This window comes from Eubalaena glacialis, chromosome X, assembly GCF_028564815.1.
Source record: "Eubalaena glacialis isolate mEubGla1 chromosome X, mEubGla1.1.hap2.+ XY, whole genome shotgun sequence".
In the NCBI taxonomy this organism is placed as follows: Eukaryota; Metazoa; Chordata; class Mammalia; order Artiodactyla; family Balaenidae; genus Eubalaena; species Eubalaena glacialis.
In genome coordinates, this window is record NC_083736.1 from 102,919,805 (window position 1) to 102,943,487 (window position 23,683).

A 23,683-nucleotide genomic window follows, 5' to 3' on the forward strand; every position below is an offset into this window, starting at 1 on the left:
GGAGTGCATGGAGGTTTTCTGAAATGGCTGGCAAAGCTTTCTTTCTTAACCTGGATAGTGTCCAGCTGAAAATTCGTTTGATTTGTTTTCTGTATCTGTTTTATTTATAATGTAAAAGTTAAGTACTTAGCCACTGTGCCTGGAGCAAAACATGCAATATATGTTCATTAATGACCACAGAAATTTTTCATTGGAAATGTTAATGTAGGTACTGGTTTTACTACTTTGTGCTAATTGTAGGGGAACATGTTGGCTATCTGCTTCCAGCAGATGTCTGAGCTTAAAAAAACAAGTGACAGGTGAAATCAAGCATTGTAATACCCCATTTATGTAGAATCATTGAAAGCTTACCCTTTAAATGCCAGATTTATGGTTTTTTGTAGATACTTCTAAAAATGTATACGGCCTTCCTTTTACTTTTTGTTGAGCCACTTGTGGACCTCAACTATAACTCTAATAGGTAATGGCTGCTTTTTAGTTGCTCTTTGTCGTTCTTGTCCTCTAGATAAAACTCAAGTTTCTCATTGTTACTCATGTGTCTGTCTGGCAGCCCCATCCCATCCTCCTTTAAGTCACTTCCTATCTGCCAGGTAACTAGATGCCATGATTGCTTTTATTATGATTGTCTTCATAGGCATTAAATCCTGTTAACTGAGTTTTTTGGTAACTGTTTCCAAGTCTTTTGCCAGGGCCAGAACTAGTGACTTACTTGCTCTGGGTACAAAATTTAAGGGAGTGTCAAAAGAAAAAAACAAACCCACAGTGATCAAGATAAATAATACTTTAATGCACTATTAAAAAAAACAACACTAATGCAAAAAAAGAATCCATGATAAAGTATCAAAGTTTTTTTAAAAGATAGGAACTGTGGGCCAGGCTTAGGGTGAGGTGAGTGAGGCAGGCACTCTTGGGGTCATACAACTGCAAGCTTGAATCCTGTCTTTTAGAATTTTGGTATTTTATTCATCATGAATTTTTTTTTTTTTGATTTAATTTGGTGGCCCTTTAAATTTTGCACCTCACTGCACTTTAGTACTGGCCCTGCCCTTTGGTCTCTAGAGAAGCTGAGTCTTACTATGTATATTCATGTTCTCTTCTGAAATGTCCTGAAGCAGACTGCAGCTGCATGGACAAGGAAATAAGCTTTTTGAATGAATTTCATTGGTTTCCATTCACTTTTAGAAAAGTTTGCTTCCATTGTTCTGGGTCCATCCCTTGAACTATACCTGGTAAGCCTATAGAGCCCTGTTAAGTCTGCGAATTAGATGCTCATGCATCTTTAGAGCAACTGGAAGTTTTAAAAGCTTTTTCTTATGGAACGTATTATAATATGCATTTTAAAAGAAAGTTGAGTTCAATTACTAAATAATGGCTATATTTCCCTGTGCTGTACAATATATCCTTGTTGCTTATTTTATACATAGTAGTTTGTATCTCTTAATCCCCTACCCCTTTTTTGCTCCTCTTCACTCTCCCCACTGGTAACCAACCACTAGTTTGTTCTCTATATCTGAATCTGTTTCTGTTTTTTTATAGTCATTTGTTTTATTTTTTAGATTCCACATAAAAGTGATAATGTAGAGCATTGGTCCCCAACCTTTTTGGCACCGGGGACCGGTTTCATGGAAGACAGGTTTTCCACAGACGGGGGTGAGGGTGGGGGGTGCTTCAGGCAGTAACGCGAGCGATGGGGAGCAGCAGATGAAGCTTCGCTCGCTTGCCCGCCGCGCACCTCCTGCTGTATCCCGGTTCCTAACAGGCCGCGACCGGTTGGGGACCCCTGATGTAGGGTATCTGTCTTTGTCTGACTTATTTCATTTTTCACTTAGTTTAGATCTGTGATTCTCAGCTGGAGGAGAATTTGCCCCTTAGGAAACATTTGACAATGTCTGCAGACATTTTCAATGGTCCTACAACTTGGCAGGGGAGAGCTACTGGCATCTAATAAGTTGAGGCCAGGGATGATGCTAAAACAGCCTCCACAACAAAGAATTATTGCGCCCAATATGTTAATCATGCTAAATGAAACCGGAGGTTTGTCCTAGATACTAATATGTTACCAGTTATATGTATTGTAAATATTTTCTCTCACTTTGTTGATATTTTCATTTTTCCTGTGGTACCTTTTGATGAAGAGAAATTCTTAATTTTAATGTAATTTAAGTTATCAATCAAAAAAAAAAAAGTTCAAAGTAACCTCCAAATTTCTTCCGTCCTTGATTCTCTCAGGCCCAGGAGAACTTACTTAGCTACCTCTATGTCTAGTAGTTGGTTTTTACCTTGTAATCATAATCACATTCTACTATTTTTAGCTAATTGAACTTACTCCAGTTGTTTTTGAAAAAAATGGTGTGATTTGAGTGCTAGTTTAAAAGGAATAAGAGTGTGGCTTTGTTGAAGCCATTATTTTATAGAAAACAAATCCATGAATCTTTAGAGCATTTGGAGATGTTCTAAAAATTAAATCCTCTTCTAAAACTGTAAAAGTGGCGATTTCTACATGCATGACAAAACTCCAAAACTCGAAAGTTATTTGAGCAAATTTTTTAAATTTACTGTTTAATTTAGATACAGTAAAATTTATTTTTTGGTGCCCTGTTCTGTGAGTTTTAACAATGCATAGCATTGTGTAACTACCACCACAATCAAGAGAACAGTTTCATCACCCCAAAAGAGTTGGTTATCAAGTTTTAAATCACCCTAAGATTTAGATTTCCTATTACTATTAGCCTGTAGTTGTATAAAGGGTATAAATAAATGTGTTGTTAGTATTTTTGTTGGTGAATGAAAGCAATGTGGATTACTTCTAATACTTGGCCTTAAATTCCTCTTGCTAAATTACCAGAATAACAAATTCAGCTTGTGTGGACTGTTCTTGTACTAAACTAAGTGTTCTAAACTCCAAATTTAAACCTTTATTGAACAATGAGCCCAAACTTTCTATACTTCGCAGGGGTAAAATTATAATGCAGGCAACACAGTGATAAAATTTAGTACTGGAATTTCTAAGTCAGCTAAAATGTTCAATTAAACTTGAAGGGTTGTATCCAAAAATTTAACAAATTTATCTAACATAGTATGTATATGTGGAGATAATTTATTTTCACTAGGTTGGAACCACATTGCTGCCTTTATCATCATAGAGGAATGTATTGATATTTAAACAATTGTATTTGAATTTCTTATGTCAAAAATTGTGGAACTCCTAAGTGACTGTGGTTTTTAAACTATAGTAACAGTTATAGAAAGTTAAAGGGATAAGATAGTTCATCTAGCCTGTCTGTTTTAGATTCTGTAGGTCCTTAGAAATGGAACTGTTATGATTTAGAGTTCTCTATATTCCTCTGATGCTACCAAGTAGAAACCTTCAAGGATTGCTTAAATCTGTAATCTGTGCAATTTAGTCTCTCGTATTAGCTTCTACATCTTGTGATTTGGCAGATGGCTGAAAACATCCTTAACTTTGTATTAAGCTAAGTAAAAATTTTGCTTTAGTAGTATTTATTTATGTACATGTTAGCTGATGTTCAAAATCTTGGTAGTCAAGCCTCTGTAGTTTCTAGTTTTTTTCCTTTTAATGTCAAGTAATTTCCTTAACTCAAAATAACCTGTAATGAACTCCTACTTTTCAACTAGCATGTCTAAAAGAATATGTGCAATTTACCTTCTAAGTTTTTGTTTTTAAGTCAAACCATAAGACTCAGAGTTGCTTGACTGTATTGGGAACACAAAAGAAATAGAGGATGAGCTACTGCTTGTAAGATGTTACAGCTGTACATTGCTACTTTGTTTTGTTTCTTTTTTAGTGATTGCTTCAGCATCCTATCCATACCTGGCTGCTCCTATTCCTGCTGCTGCTGCCTCTCTACCACCTCCACCTCCTCCACCACCACCTCCTCCTCCTCCTCTTGAGGTGAGAGAGGCTTCAAACTTACCATCACTACCTCCACCTTATTCCTGTGATCCACGTGGCAGTGATCTGCCTCAAGGTAAGTAGATTTTGAGACTTGGGTGAGGGTTATTTAGGTCTGGTTTTTTTTTTGGTTTTTTAATTTTAAATTTTAGAGCATATCTCTCTTTGGTTGACCAATGAGGGTAGGGTGGTGGACCAAATGGAAATTGACTTGAGAGCATAATGCTAGGTAAATGACTAAGGAAAGAAGGAACCGAAAGCTGAGAATATCTTCTGCATAATCAAGAAGCGTATGGTTGAGCTGACTCACGCTGCTTTTCTAAGGTAGCTACATGTCTGCCCTGAAGAAGATTCTCAACTGGATATCTGCTGTCAATTATTTTTCTTGAAAAGCAGGAGTTGATAACAAAATTTTCTCCATTTCTTTTATTTAATGCCTACCACAAGTGCATGAAATTGTTGCATTCTTGATATTTAAGATTCCAACTGAATTTTGAAGAATTGGAAAAGGTTTTGGGGGGAGGAATCGGGGGGGGGGCTCTGATCTGCCTTGGATTTCAGCCATGTGTTGTTTCCTTAATTAAACTAAGGAGTAGCTTTCCATTGGAAGTTTTTTGTTACCCCTCAGTTTGGCAGTGTATCTCAAAAGAGAATTGTAGTTGAAAGTTGTTCGTAGCTCTTCATACTTTTTTTTTTTTTTTTTGCTGTAACATTCCCTTGATTTTTCTAGCTGCTTTTCTATTCTATTTTGGTTTTTTTCAGCCCCTAAGGTAGTCACCAGGATCTTCAACTCCATTCTGTTCTTTTTCTCTTCCTTAAAACTTGATTATCAACTTTATGTAGATGATTTCTAAATCTATCTGGCTTTGGCCTCTACCTACTTGCTAGACATTTTCACTTGGCTTTCTTACTTTTATTTCAGACTCAGTCTGTCTACAATGAAATTCCTCATCTTCATCTCCCTTCTTTCTTCTCTTTAGGCCATGCAAAACATTGACTCTTTTCCTTGGTTTTCTATTTTATTAATAATGTATCATTGAACAATGATCCCTTTACTCCTCTCCCCTCACCTACCTACCCCTGCCCAAGATCTTCTCAGCACATAATGCTGATTTTGCATTTTCCAGCATTTTATTTTGAAAATGTTTAGACATACATGAATTTGAATTTTAAGATGAATATTCATATATCCACCACCTATATTCTATTGTTAACAGTTAACTATACTTGCATTAGCATGCATTTCTCCATCTTTTCCTCCATCCATCTCTCTGTCCATCAATTAATCCATCTTTCTGGTGCATTTCAAAGTAAATTGTAGACATCATTCTTCCCCATTAAAAACTTGAACATACATATCATTAACTAGAGTTTGGTATTTATTTTTTCTTTTGATGTAAAGTTTACATATAATAAAATGAACAAATCTTAAATGTACACTTGCTGAGTTTTGACAGGTGAGTACATGCACCTGTGTAACCCAAATCCCAATCAAGTTATAAAACATTATCATTATCCCACAAAGTTCCTTCATGCCCCTTGCCAGTCTTTCCCTACCCCATCTCTACTTCCCCCCAGAGACAACCACTGTTCTGATATTTTTCTGCCCTAGTTTTACCTGTTTTAGAATTTCATGTGAATATAATACAGTATGTACTCTTTATGGAGGCTTCTTAAACTCAGTGTAATGTTTTTTGAGATTCTTCCATGTTGCTGTGTATTATCAGTAGTGTATTTGCTTTTATTGCTGAGTAGTATTTCATCGTATGGGTATTCTACAGTTTGTCCATTCTCCTGTTGAGGGACACCTGGACTATTCTAGTTTGGATCAGTTATGATAAAGCTGCTATGAACATGCTTGTAAAAGTCTTTGTGAACATGTGTTTTCATTTCCCTTGGGCAAATACCTAGGAGTGGAATTGATGGGCATAGATAGGTGTGTGTTTAGTTTTATAAGAAATTGCTGGTCATTTTTCCAAAACTGTACCTTATCTCCTTCTACTTTTACAAGAACTCTATGCACCTGGTTTTCTACTTCTTAGCCTTTGCTGTCATGGTGATTCTACTCAAATTCTCTCCCCCTCTACTCTTCCATCTAACTTCCTATTTAAATCCTATCATTTTCATGATCCCACCCCCCAGTTGCATTTCAAAGTGATGTTTTTGAGTTCTTATAGTCCTTACCTGCCACTTTTTTTTAACAGCTTGAGATATAATTCATATACCATGCAAGTCATCCATGTAAAGTGTATAATTCAGTGCTTTTTAGTATATTCACAGATTTGTACAACCATCACCACCGTCTAATTCCAAAATATTTTCATCACCCCAAAAAGAAACCCTGTACCCATTAGCAGTTACTCCTCATTCTCTCTGGCCCTGGCAACTACTATTCTGCTTTCTGTCTCTATAGATTTGCCTGTTCTGGACATTTCATGTAGATGGAGTCATACAATATGTGGTCTTTTGTAGGCTGGCTTCTTTCATTTGGCATAATGTTTTCAAGGTTCATCCATGTTGTAACATGTATCAGTATTTCATTCTTTTTTTGGCTGAATAACATTCCATTATATAGATATACCATATTTTATTATCTATTAGTTGATGGACATTTGGGTTGTTTCCACATTTTTGCTATTGAGAATAATACTGCTATGGATTTTTTGTGTGGATGTATGTGAATACCAAGGGGTGGAATCCCATGCCATTTGTGGATTTACTTCCTGCTATTATCTTTTCATATTCTTTAGCTTGAGCATTACGCTTTATACTGTATTCCCACATAATAGTCAAAATACAAACTCATTCTTTCAAAGTGGCAGTAAGTACATTTGTATGTATTGGGAGTCTCCAACTTAAGAAAGAGGGGTTTTCTGAGAGTTTGTTTGTTAGTGGAATCAAGTTACATTATCTTATTTATAAGAATATATTTAATCCCAGGTCAATCAATAAAAATATATTTAGAGGGCTTCCCGGGTGGCGCAGTGGTTGAGAATCTGCCTGCCAATGCAGGGGACACGGGTTCGAGCCCTGGTCTGGGACGATCCCACATGCCGCAGAGCGACTAGGCCCATGAGCCACAATTGCTGAGCCTGCGCGTCTGGAGCCTGTGCTCCGCAACAAGAGAGGCCACGATAGTGAGAGGCCCGCGCACCGCGATGAAGAGTGGCCCCCACTTGCCGCAACTAGGGAAAGCCCTCGCACAGAAACGAAGACCCAATACGGCCATAAATAAATAAATGAATGAATGAATGAATGAATAAATAAATAAAATATATATTTAGAGATATAATTGAAATGCTAAGGCTATTCCCTCTTCTCTCATACATCTACTTTTTGTTCATTTGTAAAATACTTTAAAGTTCTATGTCTGGAGAAATTTTATCACCTTAGGGTATAACTTATTTCGAGTTACCTTTCTCATTGCCTCCTCTTTTTGGAGTCCTAGTGGTGGTATGTTAGTCACGTTAAATAAAAACAAGGTGAATTGTTTCAAACAGTGCTAGTTATCTTAGTAGACATCACTAATCTTGGCATTTGTAGAACATTAGTTTGTACTATGTATTAACTCTGAAGACCAACATGATTGCTTTTGTAGATTTGTATTAAAGTAAAATTTTAGTCTTGAGACAAGCAAGAAAATGCCTTTACTAGAGTCTCTCTAAATATTTGCAGAGTAGTATTCCTGTAACATATGTCTAATATTAAGAATAGAAATAAAATCTGTATTTGTTGATTAAAGCTTCTTGGCTCAGAAAATGACCTTAGCTATAGTGGTAGGTAAATGGTCATTTACTATAAGGTAGAATTGAGGGTAGTGTTGATGTGGGAAGACTACATTTGTTGTATCTACCTTAATACTGAAAGAGAAGAGCTTTTAAGTGGTAAGTTTTAATTGTTTATGTCATCTAGTCACTAAAATTTAAATTTTTAATTTTAGATGCAAATGTTTTGCAGTACTATTTCAATCTGGGATTGCAGGTAAGAGTCCTGTTAAAATTGCTTTGATTAAAAAAAAAAAAACCTCTAACTTAAAAATGTAAGCCGTTTTGATAATCAGACTCTTGAACCTTCAAACCCAAGAACACTGTGAGGGACCTAAAAGATTTATTTCTGTCTTTATATCTCTGAAGATGACACAGGTCAGTTTTCTACTTTAACCTCCCAATGCTTCAGTTTCTCTTATAAAATAGTTGTAAATTGTCATGAGTGGGGGCCCTACGAAGTACAACTTTAGCATATATTGGCCTCCATATTTAACATCATATGCCAACCCTTCACTATGTTTTTCTATCTCGAAATAACAAATGGATTATTTATCCTGTTTACTTAAAACATTTTTGTGGCTATTTCTGCATTTTATGTGAAAAGTAATCCGACTAATTCAAAGACATTTAAAGAGCTGTATTATTTTTAAAGCACTCATGTGTTCATAGATATTTGCCAAACACTGATTTTTACCACTTCCCTGAGTTGTAGAAAGGGAGTACTGACAGATATCTTAATATCACTGAAAGGTGTCTCTGATTTCAGGTAAGAGCTCTTTTACTTTATACTTTCAGGGATCATTTTCCCCCTGAAATACACTTCTGATATAATAAGATGATACATTTTCTGAAAAGGAATGATGCATCTTAAGATTTGGCATATGACATAGTAAACCAGATAGTCTACTGGATAATACATTAGTTCATATTTTCCAAGACACTGATTTCCCTAAAACATTGGACATATCATTTCCAGAAAACTATCTTTACTGACTGGCACACATTTATAATTTAAGAGTAGTAGAGTAGTAGAGTGGGTTTTTGTTCTCTGAGACTATATTTCCTAAATGCAGTTTCAAGAATTGAAAAAAATAAAGTGCTTGGCCCTTCAGTTATGTTTGTTTATTATAGTCACCTGTGGAAACAAGGTGGCGGCAGTTTATTTATTTATTTGTTTATTTTTAGTATTTTTGTTTGTTTTAAATTTAAGTATAGTTGTACGTCATTATATGTTATGGGTGTACAGTATAGTGATTCACAATTTTTAAAGGTTATGCTCCATTTATAGTTATTATAAAATATTGGCTGTATTCCCCGTGTTGTACAATATAGTCTCCTATATTTTACATCATGGGAATACAAGGAAATGTAGAATAGATATTTTAATATTTTCTCATATTAAAAGTAATAGCATTCATTATGGTGCATATGGAAAATACTAATGTGTAAAGAAGACCGAAATCACCTGTATAATCACTGTATACTTTGCTATATTTCCTTACAGCTTATTTATTTATTTTATAAAATATGGACTATGCTATGTAATTTTGTAAACTTTTAAGTTAAACAATATGAACACTTTTTCTTTAAATATTTGACACCATGATTTTTTTATTGCCTGTATTGTATTCCATCATGGATATATCATAATTCATTCATCCAGTTTCTTATTGTTGAATATTTAGGTCGTTAATTTTTTTTTGCCTTTAAAAACAATGCTATAACAGACACCGTTGTATACAGATCATTGTGTAAATCTCTAATTTCCTTAGGGTGCTTTCCTAAAATAATTCCTAGGTCCAAATATGAGATACAGAGGCTGCGAAAGATCTTAAAGTTGTTATAGAGAATAGATTTTCTAAATGTCATATCATTTAGTTCAAAAGTCATTGTTATCCCACCTGGAAATCATGGCCCAACTTTTTTTTGGAAGAATGGTACTAGTTTAAGAAAAGGAATAGTAAAATGTTTTTTCCCTTTCTTGCCCAAGTGCTATCACCACAGCTTGTGGCACTCCATGGTCTGTGTGCCACAGATGCAGCAGCAGCAGCAGCTTCATGTAGAGAATTATCCAGTCTATACTGAGCCGCCACCTCTGGTGAATCAAACCATTCCTCAGTTATACAGTGAGGTGGGGAGACGAGATGGCACACAGGCAGATGTATCAGCACATGGTAAGTATGTAATGAGATTCCCTGCAAGAAAGACAATTGGATTTTATTGTGTGTAATTTAATAATAGCCTTCAGATATTATACTAGACCAGCATTTCTTAAAGCATGGTATGTGAACCTTTTGGAGTCCCTGAGACCCTTTCAAGGGATCCATGAGGCTAAAAGTATTCATCATAATACATGGATTTTGTCCCTTTTGCTGTGTTAGATTTGCATTAAGGGTGCAAAAATCAGTGGTGGGTAGAATAGCTGGCACCTAAGCACAAATCAAGTCAGGGACACCAAACTGTGCTAGTACTTAGTGTCTTCACACTCATGATATAAAAATGCCAGTTTTATTTATTTTGTGTTTGATCAAAGACGTTCTTATTTTACTAAATTTTTATTCTTTGAATAATTGTACTTAGTATTCTGTATGACAAAATAGGAAGTATTCATAAAGCTCTCTGCATACTGACGTATGGTGATTAACTTTAAAGAAAAGGGTTGTAAGCTTGAGTTTCGAGCTAAACTAGCTGACTTTTCATGGAACACTATTTTTACTTGAAAGAGTGATAGACTATGGTTATTCAGACTTGGGGATCCGGCAGACATTTTCTCAAATGAACAGCTAAGCCTTATCACTTCAAGAAAAGCAACGGATAGTATTTTTTGTCAGAGATAAAAATTCCAGCACTCAAATACAGGTTATCCAAAATTCTAATTTTTATCTACCACCATGAGCTTGACAGCTTCCAATACTTCATTAACTCTTCTAATAAAATAGATGGTGGGGGGCTCTTAATGCATGTGGTGCTTTACATTGTATAATGAAATGTGTCAACATTTGGTAGATCTGTATAACTCAGTGAAATAATATTTTCCCAATTACCAATGTATAATCTTACCTGTGCATGATTTAGTAAAAGATCTATCCAAGATGCAAGATAAAACAATGGATTTTAATGTTAACAAAGTATGAAAAGTCCACATTGCTACTGACCTCTAAGAAATTACCACTTACCTAGTTTTGGTATAGCATCAAAGAATATCTACAATTATCTGAAAAGCCTAATTATTAAGACTTCTCTCTTTTCCAGCTACATATCTGTATGAAGCCAGATTTTCTTCATAGATTTCAACTAAATGTATCATAATAGATAAAATACAGAAGCAGATATGAGAATCCAGCTGTCTTCTATTAAGCCATACATTAGAGATTGCACAAGTGTAAAACAATGCCACTGGTCTCACAATTTGTTTTTTTTTTTTTTTTTGGAAAATACAAATTTTTATGGAAAATGAGTTTAACATAATGGGTTTATTTTTACATGAAATAATATTTTTAACTTAGTTTAATTCCTAATGTGGTAAATATTGATAGATATAACCCACATAAACAAAAGCTATTTGGGATCCTCAATTTTTAAGAGTGTAAAGGAATCCTGAGAACAAAAAGTTTGAGACCTCTGTGCCAGACCATAAGGATGGTTGCTTTGTCTGTGAGTTCACAGTATAATAGAGATGGGGAGGCATTTTCAAGGATTTAGAATAGGATCTTTGGACTGCCCTTCTTAGAATCAGCAGGAGGTAGAAGAAGCGATGTGGACTAACCTAACCAAATCTGTTTTCCATTCCAGCAACTGCTACTTGATGGTTGTGATTTTGGCTAAGTTACTTAACCTCCCTAAGCCTGATTTTGTGTAAAGTGGGAAATAATGTATTTTATGACTTTCCAGTGTTATTATAAGAACTATATGAAACCTTATATGTATAAGTATACTGTTCCTGGTGCATGTGAGGAATGTGAATTTTCTTTCTCTCCTCCCTTTTCTTAAAGCGTATTAATAGTTTTAGAATATTAGCACTATAGAATCTTATTCTTCATGTGGTGGTGTGATGTGGCCCATGGTAATAAAAATTAAAGTATCAACCTTTATTACATTTTTGTTCCATGTACCTTTTATACAGTTATTTTTATTGTAGTAAACATGAGACAGTGCCAGTCTTTTTTTTTTTTAAACATCTTTATTGAAGTATAATTGCTTTACAATGGTGTGTTAGTTTCTGCTTTATAACAAAGTGAATCAGTTATACATATACATATGTTCCCATATTTCTTCCCTCTTGCATCTCCCTCCCTCCCACCCTCCCTATCCCACCCCTCTAGGTGGTCACAAAGCACCGAGCTGATCTCCCTGTGCTATGCGGCTGCTTCCCACTAGCTATCTATTTTACATTTGGTAGTGTATATATGTCCATGACACTCTCTCACCCTGTCACATCTCACCCCTCCCCCTCCCCATATCCTCAAGTCCATTCTCTAGTAGGTCTGTGTCTTTATTCCCGTCTTGCCACTAGGTTCTTCATGGCCTTTTTTTTTTTTTTTCCTTAGATTCCATATATATGTGTTAGCATACTGTATTTCTTTTTCTCTTTCTGACTTACTTCACTCTGTATGACAGACTCTAACTCCATCCACCTCATTACAAATACCTCCATTTCATTTCTTTTTATGGCTGAGTAATTTTCCATTGTACATATGTGCCACATCTTCTTTATCCATTCATCCGATGATGGACACTTAGGTTGCTTCCATGTCCTGGCTATTGTAAATAGAGCTGCTATGAACATTTCGGTACATGACTCTTTCTGAATTATGGTTTTCCTGGGTATATGCCCAGTAGTGGGATTGCTGGGTCGTATGGTAGTTCCTATTTTTAGTTTTTTAAGGAACCTCCATACTGTTCTCCATAGTGGCTGTATCAATTTACATTCCCACCAACAGTGCAAGAGTGTTCCCTTTTCTTCACACCCTCTCCAGCATTTATTGTTTCTAGATTTTTTGATGATGGCCATTCTGACCAGTGTGAGATGATACCTCATTGTAGTTTTGATTTGCATTTCTCTAATGATTAATGATGTTGAGCATTCTTCCATGTGTTTGTTGGCAATCTGTATATCTTCTTTGGAGAAATGTCTATATAGGTCTTCTGCCCATTTTTGGATTGGGTTGTTTGTTTTTTTGTTATTGAGCTGCATGAGCTGCTTGTAAATCTTGGAGATTAATCCTTTGTCAGTTGCTTCATTTGCAAATATTTTCTCCCATTCTGAGGGTTGTCTTTTGGTCTTGTTTATGGTTTCCTTTGCTGTGCAAAAGCTTTTAAGTTTCATTAGGTCCCATTTGTTTATTTGTTTTTATTTCCATTTCTCTAGGAGCTGGGTCAAAAAGGATCTTGCTGTGATGTATGTCATAGAGTGTTCTGCCTATGTTTTCCTCTAAGAGTTTGATAGTGTCTGGCCTTACACTTAGGTCTTTAATCCATTTTGAGTTTATTTTTGTGTATGGTGTCAGGGAGTGTTCTAATTTCATACTTTTACATGTACCTGTCCAATTTTCCCAGCACCACTTATTGAAGAGGCTGTCTTTTCTCCACTGTATATGCTTGCCTCCTTTATCAAAGATAAGGTGACCATATGTGCGTGGGTTTATCTCTGGGCTTTCTATCCTGTTCCATTGATCTATATTTCTGTTTTTGTGCCAGTACCAAACTGTCTTGATTACTGTAGCTTTGTAATATAGTCTGAAGTCAGGGAGCCTGATTCCTCCAGCTCCATTTTTCGTTCTCAAGATTGCTTTGGCTATTCGGGGTCTTTTGTGTTTCCATACAAATTGTGAAATTTTTTGTTCTAGTTCTGTGAAAAATGCCAGTGGTAGTTTGATAGGGATTGCATTGAATCTGTAGATTGCTTTGGGTAGTACAGTCATTTTCACAATGTTGATTCTTCCAATCCAAGAACATGGTATATCTCTCCATCTATTTGTATCATCTTTAATTTCTTTCATCAATGTCCTATAATTTTCTGCATACAGGTCTTTTGTCTCCTTAGGTAGGTTTATTCCTAGATATTTTATTCTTTTTGTTGCAGTGGTAAACAGGAGTGTTTTCTTAATTTCACTTTCAGATTTTTCATCATTAGTATATAGGAATGCAAGAGATTTCTGTGCATTAATTTTGTATCCTGCTACTTTACCAAATTCATTGATTAGCTCTAGTAGTTTTCTGGTAGCATCTTTAGGATTCTGTATGTATAGTATCATGTCATCTGCAAACAGTGACAGCTTTACTTCTTCTTTTCCGATTTGGATTCCTTTTATTTCTTTTTCTTCTCTGATTGCTGTGGCTAACACTTCCAAAACTATGTTGAATAATAGTGGTGAGAGTGGGCAATCTTGTCTTGTTCCTGATCTTAGTGGAAATGGTTTCAGTTTTTCACCATTGAGGACAATGTTGGCTGTGGGTTTGTCATATATGGCCTTTATTATGTTGAGGAAAGTTCCCTCTGTGCCTACTTTCTGCAGGGCTTTTATCATAAATGGGTGTTGAATTTTGTCCAAAGCTTTCTCTGCATCTATTGAGATGATCATATGGTTTTTCTCCTTCAATTTGTTAATATGATGTATCACGTTGATAGATTTGCGTATATTGAAGAATCCTTGCATTCCTGGAATAAACCCCACTTGATCATGGTGTATAATCCTTTTAATGTGCTGTTGGATTCTGTTTCCTAGTATTTTGTTGAGGATTTTTGCATCTATGTTCATCAGTGATATTGGCCTGTAGTTTTCTTTCTTTGTGACATCTTTGTCTGGTTTTGGTATCAGGGTGATGGTGGCCTCATAGAATGAGTTTGGGAGTGTTCCTCCCTCTGCAATATTTTGGAAGAGTTTGAGAAGGATAGGTGTTAGCTCTTCTCTAAATGTTTGATAGAATTCGCCTGTGAAGCCATCTGGTCCTGGGCTTTTGTGTGTTGGAAGATTTTTAATCACAGTTTCAATTTCAGTGCTTGTGATTGGTCTGTTCATATTTTCTATTTCTTCCTGGTTCAGTCTCGGCAGGTTGTGCATTTCTAAGAATCTGTCCATTTCTTCCAGGTTGTCCATTTTATTAGCATAGAGTTGCTTGTAGTAATCTCTCATGATCGTTTGTATTTCTGCAGTGTCAGTGGTTACTTCTCCTTTTTCATTTCTAATTCTATTGATTTGAGTCTTTTCCTTTTTTCTCTTGATGAGTCTGGCTAATGGTTTATCAATTTTGTTTATCTTCTCAAAGAACCAGCTTTTAGTTTCATTGATTTTTGCTATTGTTTCCTTCATTTCTTTTTCATTTATTTCTGATCTGATCTTTATGATTTCTTTCCTTCTGCTAGCTTTGGGGTTTTTTTGTTCTTCTTTCTCTAATTGCTTTAGGTGCAAGGTTAGGTTGTTTATTCGAGATGTTTCCTGTTTCTTGATGTAGGCTTGTATTGCTATAAACTTCCTTCTTAGAACTGCTTTTGCTGCATCCCATAGGTTTTGGATCGTCGTGTCTCCATTGTCATTTGTTTCTAGGTATTTTTTGATTTCCCCTTTGATTTCTTCAGTGATCGCTTCGTTATTAAGTAGTGTATTGTGTAGCCTCCATGTGTTTGTATTTTTTACAGATCTTTTCCTGTAATTGATATCTAGTCTCATAGTGTTGTGGTCAGAAAAGATACTTGATATGATTTCAATTTTCTTAAATTTACCAAGGCTTGATTTGTGACCCAAGATATGATCTATCCTGGAGAATGTTCCATGAGCACTTGAGAAGAATGTGTATTCTGTTGTTTTTGGGTGGAATGTCCTATAAATATCAATTAAGCCCATCTTGTTTAATGTATCATTTAAAGCTTGTGTTTCCTTATTTATTTTCATTTTGGATGATCTGTCCATTGGTGAAAGTGGGGTGTTAAAGTCCCCTACTATGATTGTGTTACTGTCGATTTCCCCTTTTATGGCTGTTAGTATTTGCCTTATGTATTGAGGTGCTCCTATGTTGGGTGCATAAATATTTACAATTGTTATACCTTCCTCTTGGATCGATCCCTTGATCATTATATAGTGTCCATCTTTGTCTCTTGTAATTGTCTTTATTTTAAAGTCTATTTTGTCTGATATGAGAATTGCTACTCCAGCTTTCTTTTGATTTCCATTTGCATGGAATATCTTTTTCCATCCCCTCACTTTCAGTCTGTATGTGTCTCTAGGTCTGAAGTGGGTCTCTTGTAGACAGCATATATATGGGTCTTGTTTTTGTATCCATTCAGCCAGTCTGTGTCTTTTGGTGGGAGCATTTAATCCATTTACATTTAAGGTAATTATCGATATGTATGTTCCTATTCCCATTTTCTTAAATGTTTTGGGTTTGTTATTGTAGGTGTTTTCCTTCTCTTGTGTTTCTTGCCTAGAGAAGTTCCTTTAGCATTTGTTGTAGAGCTGGTTTGGTGGTGCTGAACTCTCTCAGCTTTTGCTTGTCTGTAAAGGTTTTAATTTCTCCATCAAATCTGAATGAGATCCTTGCTGGGTAGAGTAACCTTGGTTGTAGGTTTTTCTCCTTCATCACTTTAAGTATATCCTGCCACTCCCTTCTGGCTTGCAGAGTTTCTGCTGAAAGATCAGCTGTTAACCTTATGGGGATTCCCTTGTATGTTATTTGTTGTTTTTCCCTTGCTGCTTTTAATATGTTTTCTTTATACTTAATTTTTGATAGTTTGATTAATATGTGTCTTGGCGTGTTTCTCCTTGGAGTTATCCTGTATGGGACTCTCTGTGCTTCCTGGATTGACTGTTTCCTTTCCCATGTTAGGGAAGTTTTCAACTATAATCTCTTCAGATATTTTCTCAGTTCCTTTCTTTTTCTCTTCTTCTTCTGGGACCCCTATAATTCGAATGTTGGTGCGTTTAATGTTGTCCCAGAGGTCTCTGAGACTGTCCTCAGTTCTTTTCATTCTTTTTTCTTTATTCTGCTCTGCAGTAGTTATTTCCACTATTTTATCTTCCAGGTCACTTATCCGTTCTTCTGCCTCAGTTATTCTGCTATTGATCCCATCTAGAGTATTTTTAATTTCATTTATTGTGCTTTTCATCGTTGCTTGGTTCCTCTTTAGTTCTTCTACGTCCTTGTTAAATGTTTCTTGCATTTTGTCTATTCTATTTCCAAGATTTTGGATCATCTTTACTATCATTATTCTGAATTCTTTTTCAGGTAGACTGCCTATTTCCTCTTCATTTGTTAGGTCTGGTGTGTTTTGACCCTGCTCCTTCACCTGCTGTGTGTTTTTTTGTCTTCTCATTTTGCTTATCTTACTGTGTTTGGGGTCTCCTTTTCACAGGCTGCAGGTTCGTAGTTCCCGTTGTTTTTGGTATTTGTCCCCAGTGGCTAAGGTTGGTTCAGTGGGTTGTGTAGGCTTCCTGGTGGAGGGGCCTAGTGCCTGTGTTCTGGTGGATGAGGTTGGATCTTGTCTTTCTGGTGGGCACGTCCACATCTGGTGGTGTGTTTTGGGGTGTCTGTGGCCTTATTATGATTTTAGGCAGCCTCTCTGTTAATGGATGGGGCTGTGTTCCTGTCTTGCTAGTTGTTTGGCATAGGGTGTCCAGCACTGTAGCTTGCTGGTCGTTGAGTGAAGCTGGGTCTTGATGTTGAGATGGAGATCTCTGAGAGATTTTCACCGTTTGGTATTACGTGGAGCTGGGAGGTCTCTTGTGGACCAGTGTCCTGAAGTTGGCTCTCCCACCTCAGAGGCACAGCCCTGATGCCTGGCTGGAGCACCAAGAGCCTTTCATCCACACGGCTCAGAATAAAAGGGAGAAAAAATAGAAAAAAAGAAAGAAAGAGGATAAAATAAAATAAAATAAAGCTATTATAATAAAAAATAAGAAAATTATTAAGAATAAATTTATTAAGAAAAAATTTTTTTTAATTTTTAAAAATAGATTTATTAATTTTTTATAATAAAAAAAATTAAGAAAAAAATTTTTAATTTTTAAAATATGAAAAAACTTATTAAAAATTTTTTTAAATTTTTTAAAAATAGAAAATAAGGAAAAAATTATTAAGAATACATTTATTAGGAAAAAAAATTTTTTAAGTAAAAAAAAAAAAAAAGCGGACGGACCTAACCCTAGGACTAATGGTGAAAGCAAAGCTATACAGACAAAATCTCACCCAGAAGCATACACATATACACTCACAAAAAAAGGAAAAGGAGAAAAATTAATATATCCTGCTCCCAAAGTCCATCATTTGGGATGATTCGTTGTCTATTCAGGTATTCAACAGATGCAGGCACATCAAGTTGTTTGTGGAGCTTTAATCCGCTGCTTCTGAGGCTGCTGGGAGAGATTTCCCTTTCTCTTCTTTGTTCGTACAGCTCCCGGGGTTCAGCTTTGGATTTGGACCCGCCTCTGCATGTAGGTCGCCTGAGGGCGTCTGTTCCCCGCCCAGACAGAACGGGGTTAAAGGAGCAGCTGACTAGGGGGCTCTGGCTCACTCAGGCCGGGGGGAGGGTGGGGTACGGATGCGGGGCGAGCCTGCGGCGGTAGAGGCCAGCGTGACATTGCAGCAGCCTGAGGCGCGCCGTGTGTTCTCCCGGGGAAGTTGTCCCCGGATCACGGGAGCCTGGCCGTGGCGGGCTGCACCGGCTCCCGGGAGGGGCAGTGTGGAGAGTGACCTGTGCTCGCACACAGGCTTCTTGGTGGCGGCAGCAGCAGCCTTAGCATCTCATGCCCGTCTCTGGGGTCCGCGCTGATAACCGCGGCTCGCGCCCGTCTCTGGAGTTAGTTTAGTTGGCGCTCTGAATCCCCTCTCCTTGCGCGCCGCGAAACAAAGAGGCAAGGAAAAGTCTCTTTGCCTCTTCGGCAGCTGCAGACTTTTTCCCGGACTCCCTCCCGGCTAGCTGTGGCGCGCTAGCCCCTTCAGGCTGTGTTCACGCAGCCAACCCCAGTCCTCTCCCTGGGATCCGACCGAAGCCCGAGCCTCAGCTCCCAGCCCCCACCCGTCCCGGCGGGTGAGCAGACAAGCCTCTCGGGCTGGTGAGTGCTGGTCGGCACCGATCCTCTGTGCGGGAATCTCTCCACTTTGCCCTCCGCACCCCTGTGGCTGCACTCTCCTCCGTGGCTCCGAAGCTTACCCCCTCCGCCACCCGCAGTCTCCGCCCGCGAAGGGGCTTCCTAGTGCGTGGAAACCTTTCCTCCTTCACAGCTCCCTCCCACTGGTGCAGGTCCTGTCCCTATTCTTTTGTCTCTGTTATTTCTTTTTTCTTTTGCCCTACCCAAGTATGTGGGGATTTTCTTGCCTTTTGGGAGGTCTGACGTCTTCTGCCAGCGTTCAGTGGGTGTTCTGTAGGAGCAGTTCCACGTGTAGATGTATTTCTACTGTATCTGTGGGAAGGAAGGTGATCTCCGCGTCTTACTCTTCCGCCATCTTGCCCAGACCCCAGTGCCAGTCTTTACTTCACAAAACGAACTTAAGTTATCCCAAGTAGTGAGGAACTCCTTTTTTAAAATATTTATATAGTTACTATAATAAGGTCAGAACAGCATCTGTTTATTTCCCTTGAAACTGGTGCATGGTAGTGAAAGTGCTGTAAATTTTAAATGATGCTAGCATGTTCATGACATTCAAGAGATGACACTTAAATGTTTGGTCTTTTGGGATGCTCTTCAGAGTTTTGCCTTCAAGTATAGACCAGACTGTAAAAACACCTAATTTTTTTTTTTTTTTTTTTTTTAGAGAATGTTTTGCTTATCTCTTTTAAATTTTATTTATTTATTTATTTATGGCTGTCTTGGGTCTTCGTTTCTATGCGAGGGCCTTCTCCAGTTGTGGCAAGTGGGGGCCACTCCTCATCGCAGTGTGCGGGCCTCTCACCATCGCGGCCTCTCCTGCTGCGGAGCACAGGCTCCAGACGCGCAGGCTCAGCAATTGTGGCTCACGGGCCCAGCTGCTCCGCGGCACGTGGGATCCTCCGTGACCAGGGCCCGAACCCGTGTCCCCTGCATTGGCAGGCGGATTCCCAACCAGTGCACCACCAGGGAAGCCCCCACCTAAGTTTTTAATTGCTAAAATAATACAAAATGGTTATTTGGATGGTGTGTGTTATACTGGAAAACTATTTGATAACTTAATTGTGACGAACTCTTATAAGAACTGAACTGACAAGAATGACTCTAGAGAACGTTTCTTTGTGTAGTCTGTTGATATCCAAGTCATCCCAGGATAGCAGCTGTCTCTAGGTAGAATACATTTGACACATTGTACATACATTTATATATTTAATTTTTTTAATTAGAAAATTTTCATATTATCTTTTAGTAGCCTGTTTTAGTCACTAATGTTCATATCTAAAGTGCTCCTGCTGCAATTGCTATGATCTTTCTTGGAGTTAATGCTAAATTTCATTTTTACCTGTAAGAACATCCATTTATGTTGATGTTAATGAATCTTTGTATATGAAGTGTACTATATGCTTTCTTTGTTTCAGGTACTTTTCCAAATGCTGACCCTGCATCTGTCCCTCATGGAGCATTCTATTATCCAGTGATGTCAGATCCCTATGGGCAGCGACCTTTGCCAGGTTTTGATTCCTGCCTTCCTGTTGTGCCAGATTATCCCTGTGTTGCCCCCTGGCATCCAGTCGGTGCAGCATATGTTGGTTCTCAAATTCGTGGTGCTATGAGTCCTGGGCCACTTGCCTATATTGCTTCACCTCCCTCACCTTCTCATTATGTACCTCAGAATATGTAAGGTTCAGCAGTATGACGTGTTCTTGCACTGCCATTTTTCTTGTTGTTTGGTTTTTAAAAAGTGTTTTATGTTAGTGTTTAAGTGATTTAGGGTGGTTAGAGTGGTTACTATTGTATCTGTCTTTAAGATTATTTTATCTTTTGATTTAAAATAGTACTTTAAAATAAAGAAATATTTCTTTGGGTTGTGAATAAGGACACTGAGATGGATGTAAAACTGGCCCCATATTTGAGCATATATCATTGTATACAGCTGTTTTCCTGTCAGCCAGCTTGTCAACTTTGTATTAGCTGATGGTACCAATTGATAAAAGGACTAAATCTTAGGAACTGTTGCCTTGGTTCAGATGTCACACATCATATTAAACCATGCAAAATTGGAAAAACTTCTACTTTTTCCTAGAAAATGAAACAACAAAACCAAGAGCATTTGCTTCTGGGTAACTAGCTTAATATTAAGTGAGAGTGCTCTTCAGGTTTCTTAAGAATTGTCTGAACTGAGTTGTGTTCTATGATACTAATCAGTTCTGAAGGTACATGGTGCTCTGCTTTAGATTTATCCCATGTGCTGTTGTTTAATATTGGATTTATGTAACCATTTTCCTGCACAGTATTGATGTCCTTTGCACATTTAGCAGTAAATAAAAATTAGCATTTAAAATTGCTAAAATGAGTGAGATTTTCTTTTGCTTTTTCATGGCAGCAAAGAGTACCAGACATTTGATTGTTCCCATATGTTTTCCCCCTAGTATTTTGGTTGCCAGAAAATGTGAATTTATAGCATGAATTGGCAGGGTCAGTTGAAATGTTATTTAATCTCAAGACGTCGCAATGCATACTACCATATCCAGTTCTTTTCCCTTGAGAATGTCCCTTTAAGTTGTGTTTCTGTTTTTTTTAAAAAAAAATCTGTTATGGAACTTTAATCTAGACTTACTTTCTCATTGTCCTATATTTCTAATGGCTGTTGAATCTTTAATTTATTGTTTAGATTAACCTTGTATCTCTCCAGGCCTGCCTTGTCTTCAGCTTTCTGTGAGACACATTTTATCAGCCTTTCTGCCTTCTCCCTTCTCTCCCTTTCGTCTACCCGAAGACTACAAGATTTTCTGTATTCATTCAGTTCTCCTCTGAGGGGTAATTAATTCATCATGAATGCTTTGCTCTGTCTCACCTACAAACAGCTATTTTAAAAGTGTTCTTTGGTTGCTACAAAACCTATTTATATTGCCTCCTTTAAAAGTTATTTATGTTTGTGAATCATTCTGTTCTTTCCCACCTTCAGCTATACCCCAGGCAAAAAGAACCAGTTGAGACTCAGGGCTCAAGGTGCTTGAACAGGTGAAAGAACTAGAGTGGAATCCATTGCAAAGAAGATATCCTATCTTCAGTATACTGTTCTCAAGATGATTGATAACAATGAGTTTCAAATCAGTCAGTGTACTAGTTAAGGCTTCTGCTTCGTAATAGACATGGAACTGGTAGTGTTTTGGTTTTGCATCCTGGATCTTTACAAGTCCTTGCTCTACAAGTTGGCATCTGACAACTTTAATAAAGAAAAGATGGGCAACAGTGCACTGATCTTTCTAACAACCTCTGTATTAATGTTTCAGCTTTTTCTCTGCTAACCTCTTGGGTTCTCAATTTGTGCAGCCTACAGATTGTTTTATGTTTAAAGGTTTATTTTAGTCAAGCTTGAAACATGGAACAACCCCTCTCCAACATTTTTCAAATATGCCAGCATTTCTGAAATGTACATAACTCACAGCAAGTGATTGTCCTATATCTTCAACTGTCAGTGGTTCACTAATTAGCTTCTAAGCAATGTTTTAGAAGGTTGTAGTCTATCTTGAGAATGTGGGTCTGGAAATTGTGTGGTTTTGAGATAAGTACATTTGCCTTAGGCTTCCAGTTGATTTGTTTATTTTTTAAACTTGTAGGTTGCTGCCTTGCCTTGATTTCCATTACTAATTTAATGCAGTTTAATGAGATGCTTGTTATTAACTTAAAAACCCAAGATCAACCTAATTGTTGTTACCAGTGTTGAAATCAGTGGTATGAATGGTCTGCTTAAATCATACAAGTATAGTCCACTTGTTTATGCTTTACAGTCAGACTTCTCTAAGAAATAATCAAGGAGTGAGCCCTGACCCTCCTATTGTTTTGTGAGTTGGGAGGGTGAAGGTAACCTGTACTGCAGCAGAAGTCTGCAGTGGTTTTTTTTTTTTTTTAATAGTTTTTTTGGCTTTGGGTTTTTCTTTTTTCTTTTCTTTTTTTTTTTTTTAACCCCACATTTGTTTATTTATTTATTTTATTTTGGCTGTGTTGGGTCTTCGCTTCTGTGCGAGGGCTTTCTCTAGTTGCGGCAAGTGGGGGCCACTCTTCATCGCAGTGCGCGGGCCTCTCACTATCGCGGCCTCTCTTGTTGCGGAGCACAGGCTCCAGACGCGCAGGCTCAGTAGTTGTGGCTCACGGGCCTAGTTGCTCCGCGGCATGTGGGATCTTCCCAGACCAGGGCTCGAACCCGTGTCCCCTGCATTAGCAGGCAGAGTCTCAACCACTGCGCCACCAGGGAAGCCCTGCAGTGGTTTTTGAAGGCAGCTTCTGGGTTAAAAACAAAGTGGTCTTTCTGGTAATGGAAAAAAAAAAAAAACCTAAGACTCAACATGTTTAATCAACCTATAGTATAAGCATAGTGGTAGACTTTTTACATATAACCTCTATAGTTGCTGTTGATATTACAAAAGACATCCTGTCTTTTCCTCTGTTGTTATACCCAACTTTCAACCATTGAGAATTGTTGGGGGAAGGAGGATATAAAGGCACTGTGGTTTGTTCTGGACCCTTTACTTTCACCGCCTTCCTGAGATAAATCTGGTTTACACCAAAGGTAGAAAGCTGGATCATTTCCATAGTGAGGAAAAACAATTACAATTCATTTTTATGCTGTGTATATTTATTCTCAAAACTAATTGTGGTTTTCTGCCTTGATTAAGAGCAGATGAAAATATTGAATCTGTTTTACTGTTGAAATTCAAGACTTGTGAATTTAAAACATCTTTCATTTCCTTAGAGCCTATAATCAAGGCATAACCTTTTAATTAGCTTTGGAAGTAAAAGTATAAACAAATCATGATTTTTTTTATGCAAACACCATACATTCAGAACTTAATTCAGACATAAATCTCCATGAATAATGAAATAGTCCATTGGAGAAGGGTAGGGCATGAACTTAATCTAGATTT

General features: G+C 37.3%; 1 protein-coding gene across 1 annotated transcript in view; it reads left to right on the forward strand.

The window, feature by feature from the left end:
• ALG13 (ALG13 UDP-N-acetylglucosaminyltransferase subunit) overlaps positions 1-20,915 on the forward strand; it is a 72,031-nt gene extending 51,116 nt beyond the window's left edge. Inside the window, 4 exon segments of the mRNA XM_061178556.1 lie at positions 3,807-3,989; positions 7,854-7,894; positions 9,671-9,854; positions 20,177-20,915. Coding sequence (XP_061034539.1) covers positions 3,807-3,989; positions 7,854-7,894; positions 9,671-9,854; positions 20,177-20,439 — 671 coding nt within the window. The 3' untranslated portion in view covers positions 20,440-20,915.
• Positions 20,916-23,683: the final 2,768 nt, after the last annotated feature.